The 18,060-nt window shown below is 35.4% G+C and overlaps 1 protein-coding gene across 1 annotated transcript in view; it reads right to left on the reverse strand.

Annotated features, from left to right (window-relative positions):
- Window positions 1–18,060, reverse strand: part of LRP1B (LDL receptor related protein 1B) — a 500,403-nt gene that overhangs the window by 66,840 nt on the left and 415,503 nt on the right. The window contains 6 exon segments of the mRNA XM_072419083.1: window positions 2,505–2,639; window positions 2,899–3,021; window positions 5,678–5,800; window positions 9,585–9,717; window positions 10,645–10,751; window positions 15,770–15,899. Coding sequence (XP_072275184.1) covers window positions 2,505–2,639; window positions 2,899–3,021; window positions 5,678–5,800; window positions 9,585–9,717; window positions 10,645–10,751; window positions 15,770–15,899 — 751 coding nt within the window.

Genomic DNA, 18,060 nt, shown 5'->3' on the forward strand with positions numbered 1-18,060 from the left:
AGAAAGTACTATTTAAATTTAATTTAGGAATATGTCATAATAAAATGATTGCCTGCAGAGTGAAATAGAAAGGTACAATTTAACATTAAATTACAAAATTGCTTTTGTAGCTTTTTTATATATTTTGTCTTTTTTAATAGTTAGGGGGATACTAAACCCCTGAAAGCAATTTTGTCATTGTATTAATATTCGAGTCAAAGTTCTCCCTGCAAAATAAAGGGTCAATACTTTTCCTGTCACCCAAAACTCCAAGGTCTGTAGATCTTTTTGAGCTACAATGGTTAAATTTTTGGTGTGTGTGAGATTTTTGTTTTTCCGAGAACCCATATTGTGTTAAATGAAGAAGAATGTTCAGCCGGCAGAGCTCAGGAAAGCAATATAGATGAGCAATGTGGATAACATAGACCCTTTACTTTGCATGGTGGACTTTGATTTGGATATTCAAACAAGTGAAAGAATGACTTTATTCCAGTAAACTAAATATCAGAATACAAATAAATGGAGTTTATGGTGTGCATGTTACATTAAAGTGGTCCATTTATTTTGAATGGGAAACAAACATACCAATGTGCGAAGTGAACAGATTAAGGTATCTGCATTTTTTCCAGGCACTACAATGCACATCAAAGTAAATGGCACTACAACAAACCAAAAGCGCATAAGGTGTGTTACCAGAACACAATAAAGCATAAGTCATTATCCTATATGAAAGTATGTTTTAAAAAGACTTTCATATTTAACCTGCTTTTGTTATTTCACATTTTATCTGCTGTACCTTGGATACCATAAAATATTTCCTATTACATATCAAAGAATATGTGTAAGCTATGCAGTGATAAATTAACAAAACCTGATAGATATAGAGAATCTTCTACACAAATGACTAGTTTCCTAATAAAAACAAAAATGTGTTTAATAATTTGATCGGGGCATATAAGCAGACACCTCCTGAGTATTTTTTTTTATTTTCCTTTACTGACGTTTTATATTCAGTCTATTTTTAGTGTGACCCATGTACAAGGCTAAAGTGTAGTTTAAAGCATTCAGTTTAACTTCCATTAACCTTTTTCAAAGTTCACTGGGTAAATTATGACTTTTATATTTTTACCTTTCAGAAAAAATAGAATGTAATTTTACTAAAATGTAAATTTATGATACTTCAGACAAAATAAACCCCATATCTTGAAAAATCATTAAACAATGAATATTTCCATAGGAAATATCACCATATTAAATTAATAAAATGTTGGGAGATGAGAAATGGAACCATCACATCAGCCAGCCGTAAACTGCATATAAAGCAAAGGTCAAAAATACTTTTGTGCCTTCTCAAATATGTCAGGCATTTTTAAAGAATTATAAATATTTTGTGATCTTCATTGGCTGTTGGCATTCAACAATGGGGATCAGCTGGGCTAAATGGAAAACTAATAGGCTACTAGGTCATTTAATAAGATACCTAAAATAACAAAACACGAAAAATGTACATCTCCTTTGAATGGTGGACAATTGCTGAGATCAAGTGGCTTGTGTTATAGACATGGCCATTTCAAGTACAATACAAGAAGAAGCCTTTGGATTATGTTTTATGGACTGATGGCCAAATAAACTAAAAACAGCCCCAGAAAGAGGGAATTTTTCGAGTATTGTAGATCCATAAAAGGTATTTTGTTTTTTGTTTGTTTTGATTTTTTTCCTAAATGGTTTTTCTGCATTATTTACAGGATACCACCCACAAGAAACCTAATTTCTTAAATATGTGATTAGTTCTTCTTTTGCCCAATAGCCTTTAAAGACCTTACTAAAAACTTCAGACACCTTCAGAACTGGCCCTATGTTTACTGAAGTCCATGTTTTATCTTTGGTGAGAAACTTAAACTGTATGTTCAAATGTTTCCACTGAAGAGTTCTGGTAATGCTACCACACACAAGGACTTATTAGATAGTTGTGCAATTCCAAAAGTCTAGGGAAGGTCTTTTTCTGCTCTGACATGACTGTCCTCTCAAAGCCTAAGTCCATTCTTTTTTATTTCCCCCCGCCCCCCCAACTCCAGTATAGAAGATCCAGGGCTTTTAAAGTGAAGTATATCACAAGCTCATTAAGATAGGCTGGTCAAATGTTTGGCCATGCATTATAATTTTACAGAATATCATTTTTTAACCTTTTGTATAGGGAACAAAAGGTAATTATGGGCAATGGGCAGATCTATCAGCTCCTTGGTGTACTAAGGTGTTGCACACCCATACATGTTTTTCTTCTTATGCAACACTCCGATTTTTAGTATAGTAGACCCCACCATTGGTGCATCTATTTCAGTAAGAACCAGAAAAGAGGCTAAAAATCTAATGCAAGGGTTAGTCTAATGCTAGGCTAAATCTTTGCAAAATAAATACTTACCTCAAAGAGGTTTTTTGTTTTCTAAAAGAAGTGGTGTTTCACTAATGACTTGCTGCTCAGATTACTAGAAGACAAGTTTGAACCATGATAGTACCAAGAAATGTACCTGCTTTGCATCCTCTTTCATCGCTTCCATCTCCACAGTCATCGAACTGGTCGCACTGCAGCTCTGACGAGATACACTTTCTGTTACTGCAGGTGAACTCATCCTTCGTGCAAGGTTTCACTTTCTGCTTCATTCCTACCATATTTTACACAAACAAAATGAATCACAATTAGCCTTGTGTGCTTATTAAGATGCAGGCAGCATGTAAAGCCACTGACCAAGAAGCAGAAAGGTTCCTCATGCGTTTCGAATATAATTGTTTCAGAACCTAATTTATGGAACACATAAACTTTCAATTAAGACTTCAATTAGGGTCAATTATGCTTTTCACCGAAGGTTTCTCTCAGATTACGTTAATTTAGTTTCAGAGCCACGCAGGGTAAATTCTACGTACCACAGTGAATCTCATCAGAGTTATCGCAGCACTCATCCAGTTCATTGCACACCTGCTCCGTCCTCAGGCACACGGGGTTGTTGTGACAGCGGAAAGGCCTTGTCGGTGGGCAGGGAAATTTGACTTAGAAACAAAAATGCCACACATACAATGTCAATGTTATTTTTGTAGCTAACAAAACATATGCATAAAGCCTTTCATAAGGAGATACACCAAACAAGCTCTAAACAAACAACTAAATTATATCTAGTGTAAATATGGTATAGTTTAGCTTTGGATAAAAAAAGTAATGGGTATTGCCACCTGTGCTCCATTGAAAGGTTAAGAACAACTCTTCTGGTAACCAATGGACAGAACAGAAAGAAATAGTTCAAAAGTGAGGGAATGCTCTGTAAAGATAAGTCAATGTCTCATGTGTCTACAATAAAAGACGTCCTATCCATTCCTGTTCTAGAAAGAACTCAAAGTTTTGACTTCTCCTTACTTTTAGTCCCACTGCCAATAGATTCACTTTTATACACACACTTTTGTGATCATCTCAATCCAGTTATTTAAGGTTTAGCCAATTGTTTTTCAACATTTTTTCAACATCACTCCATGGGAGTGGTTGGGAAACATTTTCTGCATTCATTTGCTGCTACTGCAGTAAGAGAATAATAATAATAATAGGGAACAGAGTTCACTGGGTGTGATTTTGGTTAGATAACTCAAACTTTTCAAAACATTGTCTTACCTTCATATTTAGGGTCATTGGAACAATTTGATGCCTTGCATCATAATTTGCCAGACAAGTAAACCACTTCCGTAATGAAATTGTTTTACCTCCAGCAGGGAACTTAGCAGAGTACCACTAATGGGAGAACAACATCTAACATCTCTGGTAAGCATCTAGCTAGCAAGTAAGCCATTTCACAGAAAGCGTAAGTTTTCTGCCAGGTAACTTGTAAAGCAAGAAGAGAGTAGACTTATATGACCACAAAGGTCATATAGGGCCAGATAGGGGAGGAGAGCAAATATGTGAAGAGATTGGGGATGTAAAATAGATTCTGGTACTATGGAAGTTAAAAAAAAACATTTAGGATAGCAACAATCCATGCCCCAGGAGCAATTGACTGATTTTAATATCTGATATAAAAACATTTAGATTCCCAGATTCTAATTCATGTCATTTGTTCCAGCATATTGTTCTATCACAAATCCAATTAGATCACATTGTTTTCACTTATTTTGTCAGCCTTTGTGAATTGTTGCATGTCTGTATAATTTGTAAATAAATTACAAAGAAAACATGGCAGATAATTGCACTAATCTAATTCATTCCATGGAGTGCAGATTTCTGTTGTGCTGAATGATTGAATGATGTTTTGTTGATCAAAGGTAGGAAACAAACATTTAGCAAAAAATCAAACAATCATACTGTATAAGTCTTGAATCATCTATTATAAATAAACTATACAAACCACCATAACATCACCCAAAAACTGCTGTTTAAGACCGACATTGCTGCTGACAAATTTAAGAACATTTTATGTTTTTGCATAGGTGGGATATCCCCAGTGGAATGTCCATTAGACCAACTGATGGTGCAAATGGTGGTTTGGGCTACAAAGGCTTTTCATTATCTATTCAAAAGTAAAAGCCAGATGCCATGACTCCCCATTACATATGACTGCTCCATTTATTTCCTCCATATTACATTTCTTTCTGCTGAAATGTGCACAGCACACTTTTACCCTTTGTTTCTATCAATTTCATCAGCAAATTGGAACATCTTCTGTGTTGATATAAAGACCAATCAATGTATTTACTCATTATTCCCTGCACTATTATCACAGCACAGGAGATCTGTTATTTAGCAAACAGGTAAATGTTGCAGGACATTGAGTAGTTGTGATTGCCAATGGATTTACATCATTGGATGACTTAGTTGACACTGAACCTACTTCTTGTAATATATTTTATTATTAAAGTCAGTATGTGTTTTCAATTCACTAAAGGCCTGGTTCTCACTGTCCTCCTTTTCCTGTCCACTGAGCCACATACTTGAATAAAGATCTGATAAAAATTTAAGGAAAACCCAAATTTTTTCTTCTTAAATAAAATAAATAAATAACACCAAGCACAGTTTCAAGGCAACCTCCAAACAAGTTATTTAAAGGTCTTTGGAATTTTAATGTCTGCCCTAAACGCCACATGAAAAGCCTCTCTTCCCCTGAACTTATTTTTATGAAAAAAAAATATTTTGCATAGCACAGGTTCCTCAGTGAAGTCTTTCACTTCCCCATTCTTTGTTGATATTAGCTGTAAAAAAAAATCCACTTTGCTCATTAACCCTCTATATATCTTGCTGAAATTTGCACAAAAATTTGCAGCATCCACAAAGTTTAATGAAGGGGAATTTGGCAATTCTGCTAATCCTTATTCTTTACTCCAGCTGCACCCTACCATTAACAGGTGTCAACCAAACTCTATTTTGCCTGGAAATGGACTGAAATCCAGGTAGGCCTAGGACCTACCTGGGGGCAAAATGTGTAAGAGAAGGTTAGCAGGTAGAATGTCTTTACCACTTGCCTCAATAGAGTTATTGAAAGGAAATCGATCTATAGTGACCATGTGGGGCCTGACATTTTTATGTACTGTTACTAATCTGGGTTATAAAACCACAAAAGAGGGTTAGAGCTAAACCAATAAGTCTGCAAATATCTGGCTTCATCAGATCTAAGAGAAGGATATCCAGATCACACAGTACAAGATTGGTAGAAAAATCAAGTGTACATACCACACATTTCAGGGACTTCGTCAGAATTATCTCCACAATCATCTTCACCATCACAAAGCCACAGATGAAGCTTGCAAAGAGTATTATTGCACAGGAATTCATCCGCTCTGCATATATTCTCGCCTTCAATAAAGAGAAACAATAGCAAGAATTATCATTTCCTGTGGCTACAGAAAACAGTGGGACATGGCTGCAAACTACCAGCACAATACACAAAATAATTGAGCTGGCATACTGTAAACGATTAATGTAAAGTGTAATTGGAAAACAGCTATATTAAGCTGATAAAATCAGATGTTCTATAAAAAGACAAAATATCATTTGTTCGTGATTTGCTATGAATGCAAATGCTTAGTTGCGTTGTCTTCATGATATTACTGCTTTATACAAATGCAAGAACAGTATAATTGTAAATAAATTCCTTTGCTCTCATATCAATATAATGACGTTATCTGTTTTTTTAAGCATTTGCAAATTGAAATTGTTATGTACAATACACAGCACACAAAGCAAATCAGATTTAACATTGTTCTATTGAACAGTGTAAGGGGGAAATCAGACTGATTGCTTCTAGACTGCTGAAAATGTAGACAGTCCTTGCACTTTACACTGGCATATTAAACATCTCTTTCATTCGCAAGTCTACAAAGTTGTTCTTCGTAGGTCTCCTCAATATTCTCCAGAGCGCCATCACTATGATGTGATGGCACAAGGTTTGAGCCATGACCCACTGCAAACAACATTCTGAGAAGCAGGGGAACAGGTAACAAGCAAGCTAACAAAAGGTCTAAATATTCAGCTTTAATAGGAACAAGAATAAGATATTACAGCATAAGAAAAGCTGGCCTATAAATTGATACACCAACATCCTTCACCCAACACCTTATCAAAAGGCAAAAGGTGCAATAATTCCATCAATATCAAAGGATATCATTATTACAAACATCGGTTTAAGAAAGTTTTGTGCAGGAGGACAGGCTAATTGTGTGTATCTGCAAGGTACTGTGTCTATAGGTATCTGGATATATTTTAGGTACAATGTGTCATATGTGTGCCATTTATGCAATGAGTAGGCTCAGGTTTTAATTACCCATGCACCTTTAAGCATCTCCTACTGTTAAAAAAATTGGGTCAGGTCAACCACTTGGTGTGGTGTGCTATATGTGCCTCCTCATCTCTTATCCCAGAGTAAGGGGGGTCACACCATGAGTTACCACATCAAGTAGCACCGAAATACCAGAATCTGCAGGAATGCAAGGCAAAAGGTAAATCTTTTAGGGTGCCTTTTATAATTTATATAATGAATAATGAATTATTTATGTGATTTTTATAATATTTCTTGATGCTTCTAATAACATTTAGATAAAATCTTAAGGTATCTTCAATATCCACCTATTTAAAGGGAATTTGTATCAACAAGTCTGTATAGGATTCTTGTACAAATGTCACACCTGATGTTTGACATTATTTTGGACTGTGAATTATAGAAATGGGATAGCTGACACTAATAGGTTAACTAATTAGCAACCCCAGAGACAGCTCCAAAAGTGCTACTGAACACAATAAAGTTTCCACATAATGACTTTTGATATGATATTTTAAATAATCTCTTAGCTTTCTTTCAAGCCTGACAGTCAGACAGCAAGTTAACTACTACTCGCGATCGTACAAAGCCACTCAGTCTCTAACAATAACCATGTCCGGGAATAAGAACCATCATTACCTCTAAAACAACTATATTTCAGATGAAAACCTCAGACTATTAAATGTCAAGACCAGCTTACTTTTCCAAATGCATGCTGCAATTTACACAGCTGCCCCAAAGGCAATATTCACACCGAGTGGCAGTTGTATCATTCTTCATAATGAATAACTGCAATGATTTTTTATTCCAGTACAATTTACAGTAAATGGATTCTGACATATTACTTATTCAACACTTCCAATATGTTTTTTTTGTTTATTGAGGTTAAACCTCCAGAGCTTAGTATATTTATTTCCATATTTTTTAAAACCTCTAGGTTCTTAATGTTGAATCAATTTTCCTTTCTTTGTTTCAGTAAACTATGGGCTGCAACACAAAAAGTCTTAAGTTATTCTTCCACAAGGACTTAGAAGCTATTGAGTCAACAAGAGTTATTTATTGTGAATGGCAAAGACGCACAAAGGTGAAAGTGTTTTTGCTCTGTCTTATGTATAATATTCTATATATTATTCTGTTTTGTTTTCTTTGTTACGACTTTTAAAAAGGAGGTTGGGAACCTGCGTGCTTTTCTACGTGCCACGCTGTGCGTGACAATTTCACAAAGAGTCGAAGGAAAGAAAACACTGGGAAGTCTCCTTAGGTAGAATAAGAGAGTAATATAACACACCTCCTTGGATTGTCATGCTAATATATAAACCACAATCCACACGCAAGGAGAAAGAACAATATATATATATATATATATATATATATATATATATATATATATATATATATATATCTCTCTGTGTGTGTGTGTGTGTGTGTGTGTGTGTGTGTAGAAAGAAGGATATAACCAATGAAGTAACATTGACCTACATACTTATTTTGGGTCAGTGTGCAAGGAGTAACTTCAGCCTAGCTGATCATTTGCAAGCTTTATTTATTTGCAGGTATTTTTAATTTATTGTTTTTTTCTAGAGTTGAAAAAAAATGTGGGTTCCACAAAAGGGTTTGGATGTTCATAGATAGGAAACAGGGCAACAGGTTTGTGTGCCCCATCATATTCATAAAAGGTCTTCAAGACTGTAACTCTGGTCCATTGAAGATCCTGCATTTTGCATTATTTCTAGGGCAAATTTTCTGGGAAATAGTAGGACCTGCTATGTACTCCTATAATCATTCCCCAGAGTGAGGGGACATATATCTGGGGGCCTCCCTATTTAAAGGGGCTTCCAGTCTCCAAGTGATCCCTCGCTCTCAAACCCCCACAACTGCATGAGCACATTATAGGCATGGGGCCCTCTTTCCCAATGATGGCTAATGCCACTGGCATTTGGGGGGGGTCTGGTTTTTCCAAGATCTTTTTCAAAAGATCTATTAGGAATGGGGGGGGGGGGAAACACACACACTCCCTACTTCCAATCTAGGAAGGTCCCATGTCAATGTAAAGGTCTGATATTATTATTTTGTGGGACCCAACTGGCATTTAATTTTTAAATTTAATTTTAATCATTTTTATGTAAATTATGTAAATACTTTTTTTATTTAAAAAAACACAGAATTCTGAGCTTGCCTTGTTCAAATTCTGATTTCCAATCCAATTAAATATTTTTTTTTAAATTGCTGATAAATTCACTGCACAAATTCTGTGAATTTGTTCAGCCTATGTCCTATGTGGCCGGCACCACATGGACTGGTTCATCTTCTGTGTATTATATATTGAGAGTGATATTTAATCCTGAAGCCTAACTCAAGTTTTTGGGACACAACTTTTTTGTGTAGGATATTAATTTTGGTTGAAATTTAAAGAAACCTACCAGGAAACATCAATATAAGAAAAAAGAGGATAATTCAAGATAAAAGAATATCAAGATAAAAGAAGCCAACATGTGCTTCAGTTTGCAAGCAAGATACAAAACTCAAACATGTTTTGGTTGCAAAATGAATGTCTATTAAAAAATAGTGAAGTCACAACTAAAATACCTTTATATGACACTTCTTTTATACTATTAATAATTTAAGGTTTTATCTTGGCAGGAAAGGAAAAACGTGTTTTGACACAGAAAGGACTGGTTGTGACAGTCTCCTATTCACTCCCAGATCATTCAGTTAATTAAATGTAAAGGGCACAGGGGTGTTACAGGTTTATCTGGGCATACAGAGCAAATGGGATACAAGAGAATCAAAGATAATTTAGGAGAGTTTAATGGACTCTCTAACCTCTCTCACAATTATCTTCATCACTACCATCCACGCAGTCATGAACACCATCGCACAGCCACCTGATTGGGATACAGTAAGCTCTGTTTTTGCAACGGAACTGGTTCTCTTTACATTCCATCACACAGTCCAGCTGTAATAAAACAACAACAAAAAACAATAATAATTATTGATCCTAGCATGCAACATTCCAAACAACATAGCCTTGAAAAGTTCTTTGCCTAGATACCAGATCCATGATAATATGCCTGCTCTAGGAATCTGCCTAGAAGAACAATGTCTCTCACCCAACAATGCAGATAATTGGTAAATGGTAAAAGGGTAAGGGTAAATCTTCACACGTATGTTTACAGTAGCATCAGATAATTTGTAAAGGGTAAGAGCCCTGGGCAGTATATGTGGGTCTTGTATTTTACTACAGAGTCTTCTTTTTGCAATACAACTTGTTCATCTCCATCTGGTAAGATGATTAAGGAGAAGCAGAATAATGGCAAGTCATCCCTCTGCCAACTTGTTCATTGTGAAAAAGTTTTCTCTTTACTGTCATGTATATGTCCTTCCACTATTCCATTCAGCCATAAAAGCAAAGGAAAATGTTGTGTATGTACAATGGACAAGTCATTATGGTTATAGCTTAGTAAGCTCTCCACGCTTCAGTGCTAGTTAGCAAGTCACGTTTTCAAACATACCTGGAAGTATTGGTTGTTTCCCTTAGTTACCAGTGCTGAATCATGCAGTGAAAAAAAGGTGAGTACATACTGCAGGGAAGGGAAACACCTAAAACATACCTGTGGCTTTGATTTGAAAAAACAAGCCATAGACTTATTTTAGGATTTGTGTTGACAAGCTTGTGTTAACAGAAAAAATTTGTCATCATTCCGAAATGCTTCTGAGATGATCAGAACTCATTTAATGGTGCATTAAGCTGCAGGTGACCTCCTTTTGAACTGCGTTTGATCTGGTTCAAGTGTGTTTACCATTCCTAAAGCAATTTAAAACCCACAGGAACATTACCAGCTAGCATAAAACACTACAAAAAGCTTAAATATCCCTCACTCACCTCGTCTGAACCATCTGCACAATCATATTCCCCGTTACACCTTAAGTAGGCTGAGATGCAACCTCCACTGTTGCAGACATACTCGCTGGAGGAACAGGTTGGTGAAGCTGTTAAAATAAATAACTTATATTAGAAATGTTTTAAAATATTTTTATATTACTAATAAATGTGTACTATTCCTAAAAATAGTACAAATTGTGTAGCTATTGGTGCCTTTCTCTTTGCGTCTTATGGAGATGTGATGCTAATAAGACAATATTTATGCCGCTAGTATTAGAAATCTTTAACACAAAAAGACATGTTTCTACTATCATAACATAAGCAATAGTAAATAGGGCAGAAAAAATACACTATATGGCCAAATGTATATGGAAATCCCTTAAAATATTGTTTTCTGCTGATTCCATTCAATGATACTGTAAATTCTACAGCATGCAAAGCTTTTTTGCACAACCGTGAGGTTATAACATTGTAAAATACTCTTAATAAAAGACTCTTTTCCGTTCCAAGATGATTATGTCTCTGTACACAAAGCTAGCTCAATAAAAACATTGTTTGATGAAGAATAGTGTGGAAGAACTGGGTGGCCTGCACAAAGATCTGCTATTAACTCTACTGAACATCCATAAAATGAATTAGGTCACCATGTAATCCAAACCCTTCATCAGTATCTGACCTCTAAAATGCTGTCTTGGCGTAAAGAGCGTATGTGCCTAAAACACACATCAAAATCATGTATGAAAGCATTCCCAGTAGTTTAAAAACAATAATAGGTAAGAGGGGAGGGATTCTATTTTAATGCCTATGGTATCCCCTGGGGCTGCCAAAACTGAGCAATGTCACCTCAGTCTGGCCAATAAAGCTGTCCGAAGATCTGACACGTGGAAGAGGTTGAACATGGTGGTTCCACCTAAAGCACCTATGTTAATGTGAATGATCTATGTTGGTAATCCACTGTCGAAATTTTCAGCAATGTTTGGATAAAATATTTAAATATGAACCCAATTATAATTCTTTTGAAATACCATTATACTTTTCCCGGGACCAAAAATATTAAATTCTGCTTACTTTGTTTAGTTTAATTGTACACAGAAAGATTTTTAGGTTTATTAGGTAAGGAAAAGAGCAAAAAGTAATTTTTTTAATAAGAAGATAAATTTTTCTTTATCTCTTGTACTGTATGTAAGCTACCCATGACAACCACTCAGATATCATACTAAAGTAAGAATGAGTAAAGTTGATATGTAAGAGGCGGTTAGAAAATGCAGCACTGGGCCTTGGTAAATAACACTTAACGACATTTAAACAAATGATTTGATTTATATATTTTATTAGTGAAGTGACTTGTAGGTGAAGTAATATTAAAAAAAGAAAAAAGTGGCAAGCAAGGCATTAGGGGGTCAAGTCAGAGAGGGGAGAGAGTCTGACACTGGTGCTTTGTGCTCGAGAGGCCGTTTTTTTTTTAGGCATATTCATGAATACTCCATCGTTCAAAAATATCAATTCATGATGTCACTGATGTGACATTTCTTGGATTTAAAGGTGAGAGACATTCTTTTAGGTAACTGCAAATTAAACTCTTCCTAAAATTATACTTTAAATTACTGGGAAAATATATGATGATTTTTCAAGTGACTTAATTAGTGCTTGTGTTTCTCTAAAGATATTCAGTACAAGGGCTGTTTAATTGAATATTAATTGACCAGATTGTATTCAGCAGGTTCCTGGTAGGAAAAGTGTCTGATAAATGTAGTTAATAAACAGAAAGTAGATTTCCAGTCAAGGGAAAAAAGGAAAAAAACATCTCCAAGAAGCTCAAAGCAAACCAACTCAAAGTGATACATGTTAATGTGTAAGTCTAGTTTAATAAAGGAAAGGATACAAAGCCCAAGGCATATAAGAATAAATAATGTGATTTTATCTGCAATGCTTACAAAGTAAATTCACTTGATGACACCAGTCTACTGGGTTGAATGATGAACAGCATAGTTTAACCCACCTCTTGTAAGCCCATGCCTTCATGGACTGGCATGGAAAACTGTAGATTACTTTTAATTGGATAGATTGTAAAATACTTGGCCAAACACATGAGGCTCAAAGCCGATACCAGACGGGAATCTGGCAAGTGTACAGCGCTCGTCGTCCATCGTCCGAACGACCGTCCTGGGGGATCCACAGAAGATGGACGACGAACGATCGTAATGCAAGGGAAGGGGAAGAGCGCGTAGCAGGGTGCCGCTTCCTTGTTCTTCCCCCTCCATAGAGCAGAAAGGCGCTGTATGTACAGCACTCGTTCATGCATTGTGCAGTCCTTAGTGGTTGGAAAGGATCGTGAAAGATCCTTTTCAATGACAATAATTGCACGTGTATATGCAGCTTTAAAGAAACCATAAGGTCAGGGTACTATAAATTCCTTACTCATTCATATAGGAATGTCAAATTAAAAACACTGCAAACTGAGTGAAATTGTTCTGCAAGTGGCTACATTAGAATATATCTTCCAATACTTTTTGTTTGATTTACTAAAGCAAGGAGATACTGTTAAAGTATCTCCTTGCTATGGAAATATTATTTAGCTTAGTGAAGGAAATAAAGCACTGCTGACTTAAACCATTCAATCATGTGCAAGGAAAATACTGTACGACCAGATTACCTTGCAAATGATTGGATATTCTTTGCAAAGCAAATTTTCAGCACAAACTTTAAGCCAAATGAATTATCGTTTACAAGGATTTTTTACACCCTGGACATGAACAACCTAAATTTCATTTAGTACATCAACCCTTTTTTTCTCTATGAAGAGTCCAAAAACAGAATTCACCTGTAAAATTACATACAAATATGTATTCCTCTATGGCTTCTCATTTAGTTTACTTCTTTACCAGGCTGAGGGCCACTGGGAAAATGTAAGAGGGCCATATGTGGCTAATAAAAATATTCTTGGTAAAGCATTGGATTGTACTGAGTCTCATTCTTGCTTATTTGATATAGCAAATGCAGCATTACGTAGATTGTTAAAACTTTTCAATAAAAAAAAAAAAATCTCCGACTTTAAAGATAAATATTTAACATTTCAATCTGCTGGTTGAGGTGAATGTGTTAGCTTTTAAAATGCTTAAAAATACTTTTTAACCAGAGCATACCAAAATATGTCCTTGGAACAGCGATACTGTGACTTGCATTTTATCCAAGGTTTAGGAAATAAAGATATTTCAAGGGAATGTCACTTTACAAAAGTATTTTGATTTATAAGTAAAAAAGGTAAATGTAATTTTACTTTCAACAAAACCTTTCAGGTCGGTCAGTACATTTGACTGTTTTTACATTTCATTAGCTAAGAGATATTCCATTCAAGAAGTTGCTAGTAAAGAAAGTTGTTCTTAAAGGGCATTTTAGGACTAAGTACATCTTTGCAATGCATGCTTGATTCACCATGTTTTGTCTTTTTTGAAATGGCCACCATGATAACATCAATGCAAGAGGTCCAATACATGAAGACATGAACTTAAAGGTGTTGGGTTAAATGATGCTGACCATTACTCAACCCAGTACACTGGTGTCATCAATTGAAATTACTTTGGAGAGAGGGTTGGAAAGGAGGCTTCATATTGAATGTAAGTATTGCAGACAAAATTACTTTTTACAAGCTTTATGTTTTGGTATAGCTGATCACATGTGCAGCACCATGGCAAATGCACATCTGGAAGGAGTCTAACATGGCACCTTCCTTGGCTGTAAAGGATGAGTTCTGCTTTAAGTGACAAGCAAATATGCTATGTGAAATGGACTTTCTCCCAATATATTTATTATCTAGGAAAGTAAAGACATTTTCCCATTTGGGAAACATGGTACATTCATAGTGTATATACTTAAGGGGTACATAATCACAAAATGTCACAAGCCACAAAAAGCTTCTTCAGTTGTTTCTGAATAGCCATTATTATATTGCTTAGATAGTGTTGTCACCTTTTCTGGGAAAAATATACTAGTTTTATTTTTAAATGTATTACATTGTCAACAAGTCCAATTTTTACAGATCAGACCTGTTTAATACCAGCCAAACCCATATGTACATGGTAAAGAGACACTTCTCTTCCTATACAGTCTATTTTCTATTGTCCTATGTCCTATTGTGACATTGTTGCTCAAGAAAAATCCAGCTCTTTGGTAACACAGGTTTGACTGAGGCCCATATTAGCACAGATGGGCTCCAGTTTAGATTTGGCAGAAGGGCCATATGGAAAGGGTTAGTGGAACCCAAGACATTAAAAATGCAAAATCTATTGTTAAAGGTCATCTGTAGCTTTAAACAAATGGTGAAATGCATAAAAGACAGAGCACTATACACTCAATGACAATGGATCATTATTGTGATGATGTTTTACACAATGAGTGATTGTACAATAGGTCTTGTTTTTATGTATTTATTGTATTTAAATTTTATGAATATCAATTTGGTTAGGTATCAATAAAAATCCCAAACTGTAATTGAAACAAAATCTTAAAAAAAATTACAAACACTGAAAAATCTACATCTCTGCATTGTGATGACGCACCTTATTTGTAGCCAAAACCTGCTTACAATGACCAGCTGCTAACGACTTCTTTCAACCACCACCATGATGCATTTGGAAAACAGGATATTCTTACTGGTAGGGTTAAAGTAGGATTCCTATTGGATCTTAATAGCTAGCAAGTTGGGCAAATACCAAAATAGGTTGTTTTGGTTTTACTAATGTTTGAAAATAACTAACCAATGTTAAAGTTTCTAACTTGCAAAAACGTGTTGCATGAACTTAATATTCTATAGGTGGCTCCATATCCTGATACAGGTTTTAAAAGTAGGCCATAAAATGTGGGTTGCAGTGTGCATAACCCTACACAATATAATAAGGAGCAAAGAGATATCCCTTTTCCACATAAAAAGTGTATTTTGCCTCTTCCACGTGTTTTTCTAATGCCTGCTTACAGATATTATATAAAACTTAGCTTCCATTTTTTCTCTTTTTGACATTCATTTTTAGTAGTTCCACCCTTTCTTTGCATTTACTGTTCCCCACTGATACAAGAATGAATTGTCAAAAAGGCTGCTGCATTGGAAAAGTTAAGATAGATTTTTCAGTACCTGGCTCGCAATTTTTTTCATCTTCTCCACCTTTGCAATCTTCATGGCCATCACACTTCCACCTCACTGGTATGCACTGACCGGTGGAACACAGGAAATGGTCTTTTGAGCAGCCATTCTCACAGTTTCTCTACCCAAACAGACAAGAAAAAGAAGATCTCAGTTAATTCAGTGGCAGCAGGAACAATACAATGAACTGAAAAATACAACATTAAACTTTATCCTAAAACAAAATACATTTTTCTGAGAGATTTCACGGAAAACTTCATCTTGCAGCCTTTAGACTTTTGAGACTTTTTCTAGCCAAAAAAGGAAAAAAAATATTTTTCCTGGAACAGCCAGTAGTGTTGTTATCTCCCACATCAATCAGTAATGCAATGCATTCACCAAGCTGTACCAAACAAAATGTGATTCCTATTGCAACTCACATCACCAATTCTGCAGATATGAATGTTTGTTCCAATGTTTTGGGTACTATGAGGGCCATTGAATAATGCTGACAAACGATCCCCATGTTAGCAAATGTTATATTTCATCTACAATGAAAAAAGGGTTATTTCTTTACTCTCCCGTCTCCCAAAATTAGATAAATTGGGGATAAAAGTGCATCATTGGGCTGACAACTGGCTAATGAAGTTCTAGTAAAAATGGTAAGGGAAACTTAGAAAACTGAATTTATGATTATTTTTTATTTGCAAAACCATCTGTACATAATATTCTCAACAAATTTCAGCGGGATAGTTACAGGGATATGTGGAAAAATACTGTAATTGACAAAAGCCTGCATTTTATGACTGCTGATTCTTGAGTGTATTGCAAATCCCTCAAAGTACTGAACATACTATGTCTCCAAAAAATTGCTGGTGAGGGGGGTCAGTGGGACCTGTGCAAAAAAAAACATCACAAATAAAATACTTTTAAAAAAGGCATGGAACTTTTGTCATAAATCAATGTTGAAATATGGTCAGGAAAACACATTATCATGGAAAAACTACATGTTTAGGGAATGCGAAGTCTCCCTGATTCCTCAAACATTTTGGTGACAATACTATGTTCAAGGCTTTTGCAAATAACCTAAAAATGGCAGCTAGGTTTAACATTTTTTTTTTTTTGGCTTTGGTTTAACTTCCATATATGGAATAATGTCCTATTTTTTCACTTTGGACATGTTCTCATATGGGCCTTGACATAAAAGGTTTTGCTTGGGTGTGGGCTATATCACCAGAATTTAATAGTATCTACAAAGTCTCATAAGGAATATAATAATACAGGTTTGAGGATGTTAAAAGAAGCTGAATAAGTATATATTGTAATTCTATAAGCACTTGGGAATCTAATATTTTTTTCTGAGAGATACAGGAGAAACCTCCCCTACAAATCCACGGTGCCCCTATAAAGCTGCTCTGCTCTATGAATCCTCCTTTAATGAAAATTGCTCATTTACCAAACAGCCGCATTTGCTCGTCGGGATGCAGCTAAACTTGACTTTTCCTGGCTGCCAATAAATGGATTCTTTGTCTAATGATATGGCAGAAAAGCTTTCTTTTTTCTCTTTTTCAAAGGTAGAAAAAAAACATAAACAGAGCTTAAGGCAACAATGTATTTGCAATGAAATGAGAGGAAGGAATTGAAGTGCCATATTTCAATTTTTGCAATCTAGTTTCACCATTCTCTTGAGCCTCTTTAGAGGAATATATCTAGACTTTCAGTAATATTCTAAGTTGCAAGAAAGAAAAAAAAAACTGGAGAAGAAACATTACTTTTAAAAAGTGAACTTAGCATCAGTAAAGTATTGCAGCCATATTTAAATGTATTTGGCCATGATTTATTAAAGCTCTCAAGGGCTGGAGAAGTTATACTTTCGTTAGTGAAGCTGGGTGATCCAGCAAACCTGGAATGGAGTTCCTAAATTTTATTTGCTATTTGTTAGCAAATGTTTTGAAGCTTGGATAAGATCCATTCCAGGTGTGCTGGATCACCCAGTTTCACTGAAAAACGTGTATTCATACATTTGTTGTGTCCGTAGCAAACCTAATTAAAAATAACCCAGTACCTAAAGAGGAACTGAACTCTGTGCTGGAAAATAGGGAGGACTGGTCACTAGTATTGTCTGTGCTCTCCCTGTAGATGATTTTTTCCTATTACTGACATATTGTGCCTTATTCTGCACTATGGGCCTGATTTATTAAAGCCCTCCAAGACTGAGGAACTTAAACTATCATAGGAGAATGGGGGTGATCCAACAAACCTGGATGCAGGATTGAAAACATTTGCCAACTAATAGGAAATTA

Source organism: Pyxicephalus adspersus, chromosome 7, assembly GCF_032062135.1.
Source record: "Pyxicephalus adspersus chromosome 7, UCB_Pads_2.0, whole genome shotgun sequence".
Lineage (NCBI taxonomy): Eukaryota > Metazoa > Chordata > Amphibia > Anura > Pyxicephalidae > Pyxicephalus > Pyxicephalus adspersus.